Genomic DNA, 13,473 nt, shown 5'->3' on the forward strand with positions numbered 1-13,473 from the left:
TGCCACAGTTGGTTTAGATCGGATAATCGAGACTCTACTGTACAAGGGTTTTATTTTTTAATTAAATAACTATCTCTGCATACTCCGCAGGGGTATGAAGAGAGTATAGAACGCCACACCACTCTTCGCCTCTTCCACGTTCATGCATCTCCTCATACATACCCGCTGATTATTACGACTCTTAACCTGACCACTTTCAAGTATTTGGCATGCCTGATCGTGCCATATTTGTCTCAGTCTTCCTCTGCTCCTTTTTTCAATTACATTTGCTTCATAAATTTGTTTTACCGTTCCTTCCTCATTCGTTCGTTCTACATGTCCAAACCATCTCAACACACCTTTCTTAATTTTATCGATAATGCTTATCTTAAACAACGTAACTTATAAAACATATAATTTATATTTGAAGCATTAACATTGTGATTTTCCATTTAATAATTAAAATATTATTTTGTTTTAAAATCAATATAACTATTTTATTTTAACTTAATTATAATGTTTTATTTATCAGACTTGATAAAGAAGCGGTTAGCTTGGAATCCGGTAGACATTATAATTAAGTTATAATAAAATATGAATAGTAATTTTAAAACAAAGTTATATTTTTATGATAAATAAAACATGTTTAAGGCAGATATTCAAGGTGTAACTTAATTAGTAAAATGTGAAAATTGTTTCACTAATTAATGAAAATTAAGTATACAATTGAAACAAAGCATCAAATTTTACATCCATATTAGTAAATTGATATTTTTTTACACGAGTTTCTTTGTATTAATCGATTCTCGTGTATTGTATTATTTATATTATCTATGTACCTGTGTCTTGTGCATATTCAATTATTAACACAATATGTTTGTAAACACGTCAAATATTCAAATATTAACAATAATTATTATCATATACTCAGTGATTCACAACAATTTGAGTGTTTCCAAAGACTTGTTCACAAAAACTGGATTATCTCCAATTACAGGAGATATTTTTATATTATTTTTTGACATCTCATCAAAGAAGAAGAGTAACAATTAAAGAGTTTCTGCCCAAAAAAAGCTTATTTTCAACTCACCAATAGATGTCTCTAGTGAAGCTCTAGTGATTCAAGAATAAAGTTTAAAAAATTGATTCATACATATTGAACTTTCAAGAATTAGAGTAGTGTAGTTGTCAATAATGGGTAGAATTGGTGAATGTTACGCGTGTGTAAAGTGATCACTTTTACCAGCCTATGACAGTTGTCAGCCCCATAAATGCCCAGACTTCCATATTCTTCTTCATCTTTGATGAGATGTCAAAAAATAATACTTAATTTTTTTTTTTTATAGATTTTTTTTGGGGTCACACGCTTTTGCCATACTTTTTTATATGTTTAATGATCGCACCGTTAACATTTTTTGAGTTGATTGACAATAGGTGTTGGACATTCAGCGGGAAGGACAAACCCTCCGACCGAATGTCCTGAATGAACTCGAGGTTAGGGAGTAAGGGGCAGTTGAAAAATATGTGGTCAGCAGTCTCATCATCCTCTCCACACGCGCACAACGAACAAGTTAGAATGTTAATCTTTTTGAGGTGGGATGCAAGTACTGTGTGTCCGATCCTCAGCCTGCACAGAAGGGACACATTCAGCTTGGGAATCTTGATTTTGCGGAACCAAGGGGATTTGAGTATCGCGGGTTGGATTGACTTATAATAGGATCCAGTGGATGTTATAGAGAATATTTAATTCCATTCCTCGCTTCCACCAGCTTTGAGCTTACTAAGGTAGTCAGGAATGGGAAGGGTGAATAGACTGGGAACCACGCCACAGTCCCGGGCTTCCTTGGCCATGCAGTCCACCCTCTCATTACCGGTAATTCCTATATGAGATGGAATCCAAACTATCGAGACAATTTTATTTTCAACACTAGCCAAATATAACATTCTTTTTATATCACAAAGAATATGATTATTTTTAAGGACAGAGTGATTATTATTTGAAAATATGAAATCTGAATTACTCCAATTACAGGAGTTATTTTTATATGAATTTTTGACATCTCATCAAAGATGAAGAGTAATCATTAAAGAGTTTCTGCTCAATAAAAAGCTTATTTTCAACTCACCAATAGATGTCTCTAGTGAAGCTCTAGTGATTCAAGAATAAAGTTTAAAAAATTGATTCATACATATTGAACTTTCAAGAATTAGAGTAGTGTAGTTGTCAATAATGGGTAGAATTGGTGAATGTTACACGTGTGTAAAGTGATCACTTTTACCAGCCTATGACAGTTGTCAGCCCCATAAATGCCCAGACTTCCATATTCTTCTTCATCTTTGATGAGATGTCAAAAAATAATACTTAATTTTTTTTTTTTATAGATTTTTTTTGGGGTCACACGCTTTTGCCATACTTTTTTATATGTTTAATGATCGCACCGTTAACATTTTTTGAGTTGATTGACAATAGGTGTTGGACATTCAGCGGGAAGGACAAACCCTCCGACCGAATGTCCTGAATGAACTCGAGGTTAGGGAGTAAAGGGCAGTTGAAAAATATGTGGTCAGCAGTCTCATCCTCCTCTCCACACGCGCACAACGAACATGTTAGAATGTTAATCTTTTTGAGGTGGGATGCAAGTACTGAGTGTCCGATCCTCAGCCTGCACAGAAGGGACACATTCAGCTTGGGAATCTTGATTTTGCGGAACCAAGGGGATTTGGGTATCACGGGTTGGATTGACTTTTAATAGGATCCAGTGGATGTTATAGAGAATATTTAATTCCATTCCTCGCTTCCACCAGCTTTGAGCTTACTAAGGTAGTCAGGAATGGGAAGGGTGAATAGACTGGGAACCACGCCACATTCCCGGGCTTCCTTGGCCATGCAGTCCACCCTCTCATTACCGGTAATTCCTATATGAGATGGAATCCAAACTATCGAGACAATTTTATTTTCAACACTAGCCAAATATAACATTCTTTTTATATCACAAAGAACATGATTATTTTTAAGGACAGAGTGATTATTATTTGAAAATACGAAATCTGAATTACTTTAATTACAGGAGTTATTTTTATATGAATTTTTGACATCTCATCAAAGATGAAGAGTAATAATTAAAGAGTTTCTGCTCCATCAAAAGCTTATTTTCAACTCACCAATAGATGTCTCTAGTGAAGCTCTAGTGATTCAAGAATGAAGTTTCAAAAATTGGTTCATACAAATTGAACATTCAAGAATTAGAGTAGTGTGGTTGTCAATAATGGGTAGAATTGGTGAATGTTACACGTGTGTAAAGTGATCACTTTTACCAGCCTATGACAGTCGTCAGCCCCATAAATACCCAGACTTGCATATTCTTTTTCATCTTCGATGAGATGTCAAAAAATAATATGAAAATAACTCAGTAATTCATTAAAATATACAATATTTAGGCAAGAGAAATGGATCTTCCTCGAAAGTTATCTTGAAGAAGACCAAGGAATTCATGGGTGATGCAGAAAGGTAACATGATACGAAGGCATGGCCTGGGTGACGTTGTCCAGGACAGAAGGACCTACAGCCTGAGGACGAGGAGAGCTGACCCCAGCAGTCTACAAGGACAATAAGCTGAGATGTAGCCAGGAATAAGAATTTTATTAAAAACCCAACGTCGTATTCAGTGAGGTAAAAGCAAAAATTTCAATATCGGTTTTTGACACAATAGTTTCAAAACTCTATTCATTTAATGAAACAATTTTTTTAAAAACAAATAACATTAAAATGCTAAGTATAATAACATAACATGTCATAATCATAATCAGTGGCGTCCACAGAAAATTAATTAGGGTGACAGTAGATGTAGGTAGTAAGGTAAGCTAGGTGCTACTTAGTAAGGTAGGGTAGGTACTGGTTGCGTTTTTATATATCTCACGGGTAAATTAGGATAGGCACTGCTTTTCGGCCGACATGGAATGCACGCCCCTGATTATAATAGATCGACTTTAGCCTATTAATGAGAACTTGTGTTCGGAATTTTGCTACCCATATTGATTTATTTTATTATTTTATTTTATTAGCCTTGTTTTAAATCAATTTTTTTATCCATGCTTTCAAAACAAAATAAAAAATCGTACTTAATTTTTTTTGGTTAATAAATTAATCAAATTATATGCTGGAACCTACAATGAAAACATCGCAATATGTATGTTTATTTATATATGTGTGAATACATATAACATATATGTATATATTTCTGACAACAAAAATATATTCAGTATTAGTTCGCATTAAGTAATTGAGACAAATTCGTTATAATATTTACATTAACACTTTGAAGTCTGGAAACATCTGACAACAATAAATATCTTACAAATATCTGCGTATCTTGTATATCTGTCAATCTATATTTTTTATGTCCTGATATCGCTCACTCCTTTCAAGAACGTCATAAATCAAAAATTGTCAGTTTTCAGTTATGCATGTTTTCGGAATGTCCAAAAAATGTACTACATCCCAGCAAAAGAGGCATATTTTTTTCTCAATATTTACCCGTTACAGGGCAGAAAGTGTTGTTTTTGCATTTTGAAGAAAAGGTATTGTTTTATTATTTTTTGAAATATACTAAATATTTTTCAAATGGAGAAAAAACCTTCAGGTTTTACCTAAAAAGATCTGTTACACAGTAAAAAGTTCAATAATTGGCTTGGTACTTATTTTTAATACACTGTATTATATTTTTAAACTTTAATTACGTTCTCCTGAGAAATCAAGTTTTTTGATTTATGACGTTCTTGAAAGGAGTGGGCGATATCTGAACGCACATGTACGTGTATTTTGCGGAGTGCGATTTAATTCAAAGTTTATCACACAACGTTTTACCGCACATTCGTCTGATAAAGTGCATTTTGACTGCATTCAATCTATTATTATACATAGAAAAGTTACATAAAAAATGGACGTTTTACAAACAAATATATAAATAGTCCTATTCCTTGGAAACAGTTTATAGAAATCCCGGACTCCAAAGTGTTAAGTACTCACTATTGCTTGTTAATAACGTACAATAGACAGTCAATTTAGAAATGCCATTACGATAAGATCATAGCGTTATTATTGATTACAACGTTTTGAAAATAATGTTATAGATTCCATTTAAAACATAATTTGCCCTTTATAATAAACTAGCTAGAAGATTTTCAGTACAATACAATAAACTTTGTACGACTGCAAAATGAAATACGTTTTGAGTGAATTCATCAATTCATTTTTCTCATCGATTTCCTTTATGGATTCGATGGGGCCAATTATCTCAGCAGGCCACTTATTAGCAGAAGTGCCGTTCAATTTCAAAGTTGATAAAAAAGAGTTCAAAACCACAATAAACATCCCTTACTTAATTTACAGCTTAGTTATAAAGTTCTTGTACTTTTATAGTGCTTTTACCGCTATCTTAGTAAGTTTCTCACCCCTCGGCGATGGTAATAAAATCGTATTTGCCTTTGGGGAAAAAATTCAATTATACTCGTGCTTTTTTGCAATGATCTTGTTTTTGGTCGACATTTTCATAGGCAAAGACGATCTAGCAAAGGCTTTCCACGTGCTATCCGAGATCCATACGATACTTCAACCTATCAATCGCAAAATCAACTTCAAATTGCTTAAATTTAAAATATTCATGTCCACATCATATCTTTATTTCATTTGCATCGGTGTAGTGGTACTAGAATTCAACTATAAAATAACTTGGCACGGTTGGATTTCCATTATTGGAATGATGATAAAGCACGCTCCAACGTATTGCCTAGGGTTCAATTTAGTATTTTTCTCGTCTTTCGTATATATCATATCGCTTGTTTTATCGATTATCAACCAAGAAATTGCGAAACTCACCCTCATACAAGACACAACAACATGTAGTTTTATTAATACAAGAAATTCTATGGACATTTGGGATAACGCATCTTGGAAGTCGAGAAATACTATAGTGAAAGAAAATTTGGTCAGAATTTGGCTAGCTTATATTAAAATTTGCGAGTGCGCTTCTGTTGTGGATCACTATTTCAATAAAAGGGTCCTTCTTTTGATAGCTTTATCTTTCCTGAGTGTAGTTTTTAAAGTGTTTTATCTCATTAGCGCTCTGTTCAACTTGATGACAAAGAATGACACAATTTATAATTTTGTAATATTCACGTCATTGCAATGTGTGCTTCATTCGTTTAATATCGGCATTATCATATTCGTATGCAACAAGTGCGAGAAATTGGTAATCATAAAAATTATATTTGTATATATTTATATATATATATATAAAAATATATATATATATATATATATATATATATATATTTATTAAATATATATATATATATATATATATATATATATATATATATATATATATATATATATATATATATATATATATATATATATATATATATATATATATATATATATATATATATATATGTATTTATTATATATATATATATATATATATATATATATATATATATATATATATATATATATATATATATATATATATATATATATATATATATATATATATATATATTTAAATATATATATATATATATAAATATATATATATATATATATATATATATATATATATATATATATATATATATATATATATATATATATATATATATATATATATATATATATATATATATATATATATATATATATATATATATATATATATATATATATATATATATATATATATATATATATATATATATATATATATATATAAATATATATATATATATATATATATTTAAATAAATATATATATATAAATATATATATATATATATATATATATATATATATATATATATATATATATATATATATATATATATATATATATATATATATATATATATATATATATATATATATATATATATACATATATATATATATATATATATATATATAAATATATATATAAAAATATATATATATATATATATAAATATATATATATATATATATATATATATATATATATATATATATATATATATATATATATATATATATATATATATATATATATATATATATATATATATATATATATATATATAAATATATATATATAAATATATACATATATATATTCATATATTTATGTATATATATACAATATATCAGTCCCAGTCACTGGTTTTATAAAAAATAGAAAAAACTATAAAGTAGTTATTTAATTATTTATTTTCTTTTTTTTTAAAGATGCATAAATGAATACAAATACCATAAAATGTATTTCCAATTTTTTTTGTTTATAATAAAAATAAATTTTCATCCTTTTATTTAATTCCAGTCTAAGAAAACAGCTAACCTGATCAACAATATGATGGTCGTAGAGACAGACAAGCACATATCGGAAATGGTAATAATACAACAATTATATCTTACTGATCCGAGAAACTCTGACAATAGAGTCCGCGACACTATCCACGGGACCACAACCCGACACAATTACTTAAAAAAATATATATGTAAATATATATATATATATATATATTATATATATATATATTTATATATATATATATATATATATATATATATATATATATATATATATATATATATATATATATATATATATATATATATATATATATATATATATATATATATATATATATATATATATATATATATATATATATATATATATATATATATATATATATATATATATATATATAAACACATCAAAGTTCAAGTAGCCCTGTTCTACGGTACATGTTTTTACAGTTATTTTTTAAGAAGAGCGTAGTATTGTAACAAATTATACAAAAATACATTGAAATTCTTCGTTTTTTTTTCAGTTACTTCATTTTTCCACACACATGTTCCACGTACAGCCTAACTTTACAGCATCTGGACTATTTGTCATCAACAATACTCTCTTCTTTACGGTGAGAGAAATGTTTTTATTTTCAAAATTAATTTTTCATACCTATTTAATATTATGAAATACGATTTTAAATTATTTTGTCATATATTCCACTTATCTCAAAAATTTTATTCACAGATTGTGGGAGCAGTTACAACATACATGATTATCTTAGTACAATATGCTTTGAAGGGATGAATTTTTCAAATACACGGTGTTACACTGCACGAATGTAATTGACTATTTTTTATGTCACAATTAGGGTGTTTAATTAACTTGTTCGTTTCATTGATTCTGCTGAATATTTGTTGTATATGTATCTATTTTATCCATTTTTAATGTAACTTTTACTTGGAAATATCCACTTTTTATATAAATCTATTATAAGACGTGTTTCCATGTTTTCAACATTTTATATATAAGTATGTGTGTATACATATATATTCGTCAAATGTAGAAACAAAGTGTATTTTATATAAATAAGCTTAGTTTTATTTTCATATTATTTTTTGACATCTCATCAAAGATGAAGAAGTCCGGGCATTTACGGGGCTGACGACCGTCATAGGCTGGTTTAAGTGATAACATTACACACGTGTAACATTCACCCATTCTACCCATTATTGACAACCACACTACTCAAATTCTTGGAAGTTCTATATATATATGAACCAATTTAGAATCCTTGTTCTTGAATCTCTAGAACTTCACTAGAGACATCTATTGGTGAGATGTAAAGAAGCTCTTTACTACGCAGAAACTCTTTTTTTTTTATAAAAGTCAATTTTTGAGATGTCAGAAAATAATATGAAAACAACTCCTGTAATTGGAGATAATCCAGATTTTGTGGACAAGTATTTGGACACACTCAAAATGTTAGTTTAATTTTGTTTAAAATAAAGATGCTAGACAGTTTTTTGCCACTCTTTTATTTTTGCGTAAAGTGGTTTACTTTGTATCGTTTATCATGTTATTAAAAAACAACTATAATACAATTAAGAAATAAAAAACGTTCTCAAAATTGCGAATAATTTATATATTTTAACCTACGTCGTTGTATTTCTAGAGCACAGAATGTCACATTAATTAATGTCCATCATATCATTATCAATTCAATCAATCAAAGGTCAAACGTCTGTCAATAAATTATTTTAATAAAAATATATATTCATACTCTTCATTATCTATTCAACTCTTAATGATTAAGCATGTTACACGAAAAATTAAACAAAATATATTTATTCTTTTTCAAATCAGAATGTACTATGGAGGCAGTAAATCCAATTTTACGTATGATGAACGGTTTTGCTTTGATACCTTTTAAGGTTGTGGTCAAAAGTGGAAAAATCACATCGGTTCTGAACATTCCTTTTTTTATATGGTCGTTGCTGATGCATTCCATTTACTTATTCAGTGTATTGTACGTAATTTGTTATTATAGATCAAATCCTGTAGCCAAACTGGGACCTGAAGAATTCGGTGATTGGTTAAACATGTATTTAGGTTTATTTTCAATCTATTTCATGTATTTTAACGGTTTTTTAAACCGACACGTTCTAACCAAGTGTTACGAGAAACTGTCTAACATTGACGAGATTTTCATGATTCTGGGTGAAAAGAGAAACTTTTCTTTGATGAGATTTCAAATAGTTACTTCGATACTGTTTCTGTATATGATCTGCACTGGATCGTACTATTTAGACTTTTTGTTCCTCAAAAGATGGAATATTATATCGATGACGTTAATAATAGCTGTATTCTCCCCAGTTTTCATGTCAACATTTACAGTCATGATCTTTTCGACGTTTGTTTATTTGACGTATCTCAACTTGAACATATTGAACGGAGCCATAAAGCGACTTGACCAGTTTCATTATACCATCATCGTTAAAAACATGGGATCGACGTCATCTGTTGACATTTGGAACATTAAAAACGTCACACATCAAAACGACATGTTACTCCAGCGAATCCTTTACATCTGGACGGCCTACAACAAAATTTACGATTGCGTTAATATATTAAATTCTTACTTCTCCAAGAGAGTTGTTGCCGTAATAAGCGTTTGTTTTTTTACCGGTTTATTTTATTTATTCCATATCCTCACCGGCCTCCATGCGATACTAACTAATGGACCAACGAACATCAGTAATTTAATATTAGTATCCATCAGGCTCTTTGTAATGGAAATCGTAATGTGCCTTATAATATCTATTTGCAATTCTGCAGAAAGAATGGTAAGAAAAAATACTAAACGCAGTTGCATATCGTATTGATTGTATTGTCTTTAAGTGGTCGTTTTATACGCCTGTTTGTTGCAGGCTACAAAAACAAAGTACTTAATTAACAATCTGATGGTCACTGTGAAGGACGAACCGATTTTAAACGTGGTAAGGAAATTTAAAACAGATATATTATTCAATTCATAATTTGAAATATATTTTTATTTGTTTGGAAATAAAACAGCTTGAAAAAAATAGGTTGACAATAATAATTGCCAATTTAAAATTTCCACATATCGTAGTCATACAGGAGAATGTGACCACGTGAATTCTCAACAAAAACGTGATAATTGACTATTTGGTATCTTACTAGCTTAATATTGCCCTGAAAAAAATCCCAAAGGATTTTAATCTTGAAAGTATAATTTATTACGCAAATGATCTCGATATTCCATATATTTAAAAATATTGTCCCAGAGAATTTCTAGGAATTACTAAAATAATTTAAATGCTTACAAATGCATTGGGATCTGAGGTTTCAGTATTGTACGGTCATGGGCTCGGAAACAAGTCCAAACCTGTCATTTTTTTTCTTTTTAGTGCAACATTTATTTTATATGCTCCACTATACTTTACTAAAATCTTAACTTTTTTACTAAAATTACTACTTTTTTAGTATAAAATACTATTCGGACACACACGACCCACTCACCAATACTATTGGGACAATATGTCCCAATAACTATTTTACAATAATCAATAAATAATATGATTATTTATTTAAATATATTTAATAATTACCTAACGTCCGAGTGACTCTGAAATCAAGCTATGGCTTATGCAATACCGCTTATCATGACCCTACTCAGGCTTCAACTTTATAAGTTTTATAGCCTATGCCTACTCGTGAGTGGATTTACTCTTTATGTTTGAACTTACTAAATTTTCATGTAATTCATGAGTGAAAATTCTAGGCAAATAAATATTTTGCTATAAATACTACATAAATTATTAAAATAAAAAATCGTTTGAAAGGGTTATAAGAGAGAAAAGAGAAGAGAGGGTAAGTGTGTTTGCGCGTATGTGAGGGTGTGTATGAAGCTTAATAGGGAGCTTTTTTATAAAACTGATCTTCTGAGGCAAATTATCTTTACTAGAGTAAGTACCTACTTAGAATTTGTGAATTGTGAAGTAACGTAAAGTTAGATAAATTAAGCAAGTCCAAGTTGAGTAAAGGTAGTTTAGGTTAAAAAGTCGTACCATAATTTTTATTAAAAAAAAAAAAAAAAAAAGAAATAGGTGAATAATTAATCAACTCTTTTAGAGGTATCCTCTCTTACAGTCTCTTTAAGAGTTAGTAACTACTTAGAATTAGTTATGTTAAGTAAAGTAAAGTTAGATTAAGTAAACCAAGTCCAAGTTAGGTAAAGGTAGCTTAGATTAAAAAGTCGTACCATAAAAAAATTAAAAAAACAAAAGAAAGAGGTGACTTTTTAATAAACTCTTTTAGAGGTATACTCTCTTAAAGTCTCTTTAAGAGTTAGTACCTACTTAGAATTAGTTATGTGAAGTAACGTAAAGTTAGATTAAGTAAACCAAGTCCAAGTTAGGTAAAGGTAGCTTAGATTAAAAAGTCGTACCATAAAAAAATTTAAAAACAAAAGAAAGAGGTGACTTTTCAATAAACTCTTTTAGAGGTATACTCTCTTAAAGTCTCCTTAAGACATTCGAAGAAGCTCGTAATCTTTATGATTTTTGTAATGTTTTTCAGCTTCATCGCTTTTCAACATCAATTTTACATCTTCAACCGCAGTTTACAGCCGATGGGCTTTTTGCAATCAACAATAGTCTCTATTTCACTGTAAGTTATATTTTTACTTAAAAAATTTATAATCCTCAAATTAATTCTATTTTAGTATATTATTTTTTGACATCTCATCACATATAAAGAAGAATATGGAAGTCTGGGCATTTACGATAATCTCCAATTATAGGAGTTATTTTCATGAAAATAACTCGTATAGTTGGAAAAAATTCAGATTTTTTATTAAGTATTTGGACACACTCAAAATTTTGTCGAATTATAAGCCAAAATAATAAAAATAAAAATGATATTTTCTGGCGTTTATCATGTATGTGATTATAATCCAGGTTTCGGATCTCACATACTAATTAAAGAATTTCTGCTCAATAAAATAGCTTCTTTTCATCTCACCAATAGATGTCTTTAGTTAAGTTGTAGTGATTCAAGAACAACGTTTCGAAATCGGTTCATATATAAAGAACTTCCAAGAATTTGAGTAGTGTGGTTGTCAATAATGGGTAGAATTGGTAAATGTTACACGTGTGTAAAGTGATCACTTAAACCAGCCTATGACGGTCGTCAGCTCCATTAATGCCGAGATTTCCATATTCTTCTTCATCTATGATGAGATGTCAAAAAATAATATGAAAAAAATACAAATAAAATTATAAGATTTATACAAAATTAGATAAGTAAAAATGTATTAAATTGTATAAAAATAATATTTTTTTTCAGATAATCGGAGCTGCAGCAACCTACATGATCATCCTAGTACAATTTTCAATCGATGAAGCAAATGATAACTCTGATATACAGCCGACTAATGTAACAATATAATGTTTATAAATTTAAAAATTAAGTTCATTCAGAAAATATGGTTTTATTGGTTTCTCGGAGGTGGAAGAAGTTTGTTGAGATTGTTATATGTACTGCTGTGTATTCTTGTCCGCCTCCGTGGTGTAATGGTCAGCGTGTTTAGCTACCGTACTGGAGGTCCCGGGTTCGATTCCCAGGGGGGGTGAAAATAAATATTAGTGATTTTACACCGTTATATTTATTTAATATTACCCTGGACTAGTTCCTGAAGCGCAAGAGTGATCACCTTGCCTTCATGTAGGTAATGATCAAGATAACACTGCGTCAATTCGATGCAGTGCCCTATGCACCATTGGGTGCGGATAAGGGTTATAAGTAAATAAGTGCATTCTCATAGTTTGTGACCTGTCATCGGTTGGTTCAAGCGATTACTCGCAACATTCACCTTTCCGGTCATGATGAAAGCCATGTTACAGAAATTTGAAACGTAAAACATATGTTTCAAGTTAAATCAACCTGTACGAAAAAAGCGTTTTCATCCTCTCTGTACGATTTTAATCTTGCTTTGTTTCACATTTTGACATCTTCAGAAAAAGAAACAAGAATATAGAATATTATATCTTTTATTATATAACATTAGACCACGAGTGTAAGTCCCTTTCCAAGCACAAGAGCACAGACTCTTTTATGGAGAGGCACAGCGAATCGAAATATA

General features: G+C 29.3%; 1 protein-coding gene across 1 annotated transcript; it reads left to right on the forward strand.

The window, feature by feature from the left end:
- Nucleotides 1–9,967: 9,967 nt before the first annotated feature.
- LOC148301427 (putative gustatory receptor 28b) lies at nt 9,968–12,779 on the forward strand. Its single transcript, XM_088273262.1, has 4 exons — nt 9,968–10,153; nt 10,238–10,306; nt 11,910–11,999; nt 12,678–12,779. Exons 1-4 carry the CDS (start codon nt 10,100–10,102, stop codon nt 12,777–12,779), a joined length of 315 nt encoding a protein of 104 aa, XP_088129388.1. The 5' UTR covers nt 9,968–10,099.
- Nucleotides 12,780–13,473: the final 694 nt, after the last annotated feature.

The sequence above is a fragment of the Brachycentrus maculatus genome, unplaced genomic scaffold (assembly GCF_059751285.1).
Source record: "Brachycentrus maculatus isolate JH-2025_06_01 unplaced genomic scaffold, ASM5975128v1 h1tg000564l, whole genome shotgun sequence".
Taxonomy (NCBI): Eukaryota; Metazoa; Arthropoda; class Insecta; order Trichoptera; family Brachycentridae; genus Brachycentrus; species Brachycentrus maculatus.

What these genes read in the sequence shown, in the direction of transcription:
- LOC148301427 (XM_088273262.1), top strand. Translation starts at nt 10,100, where the DNA reads ATGGAAATCGTAATGTGCCTTATAATATCTATTTGCAATTCTGCAGAA. An exon ending in ACGAACCGATTTTAAACGTG is followed by an intron (nt 10,307 to 11,909) that starts GTAAGGAAATTT and finishes AATGTTTTTCAG; the next exon opens with CTTCATCGCTTTTCAACATC. An exon ending in ACAATAGTCTCTATTTCACT is followed by an intron (nt 12,000 to 12,677) that starts GTAAGTTATATT and finishes ATTTTTTTTCAG; the next exon opens with ATAATCGGAGCTGCAGCAAC.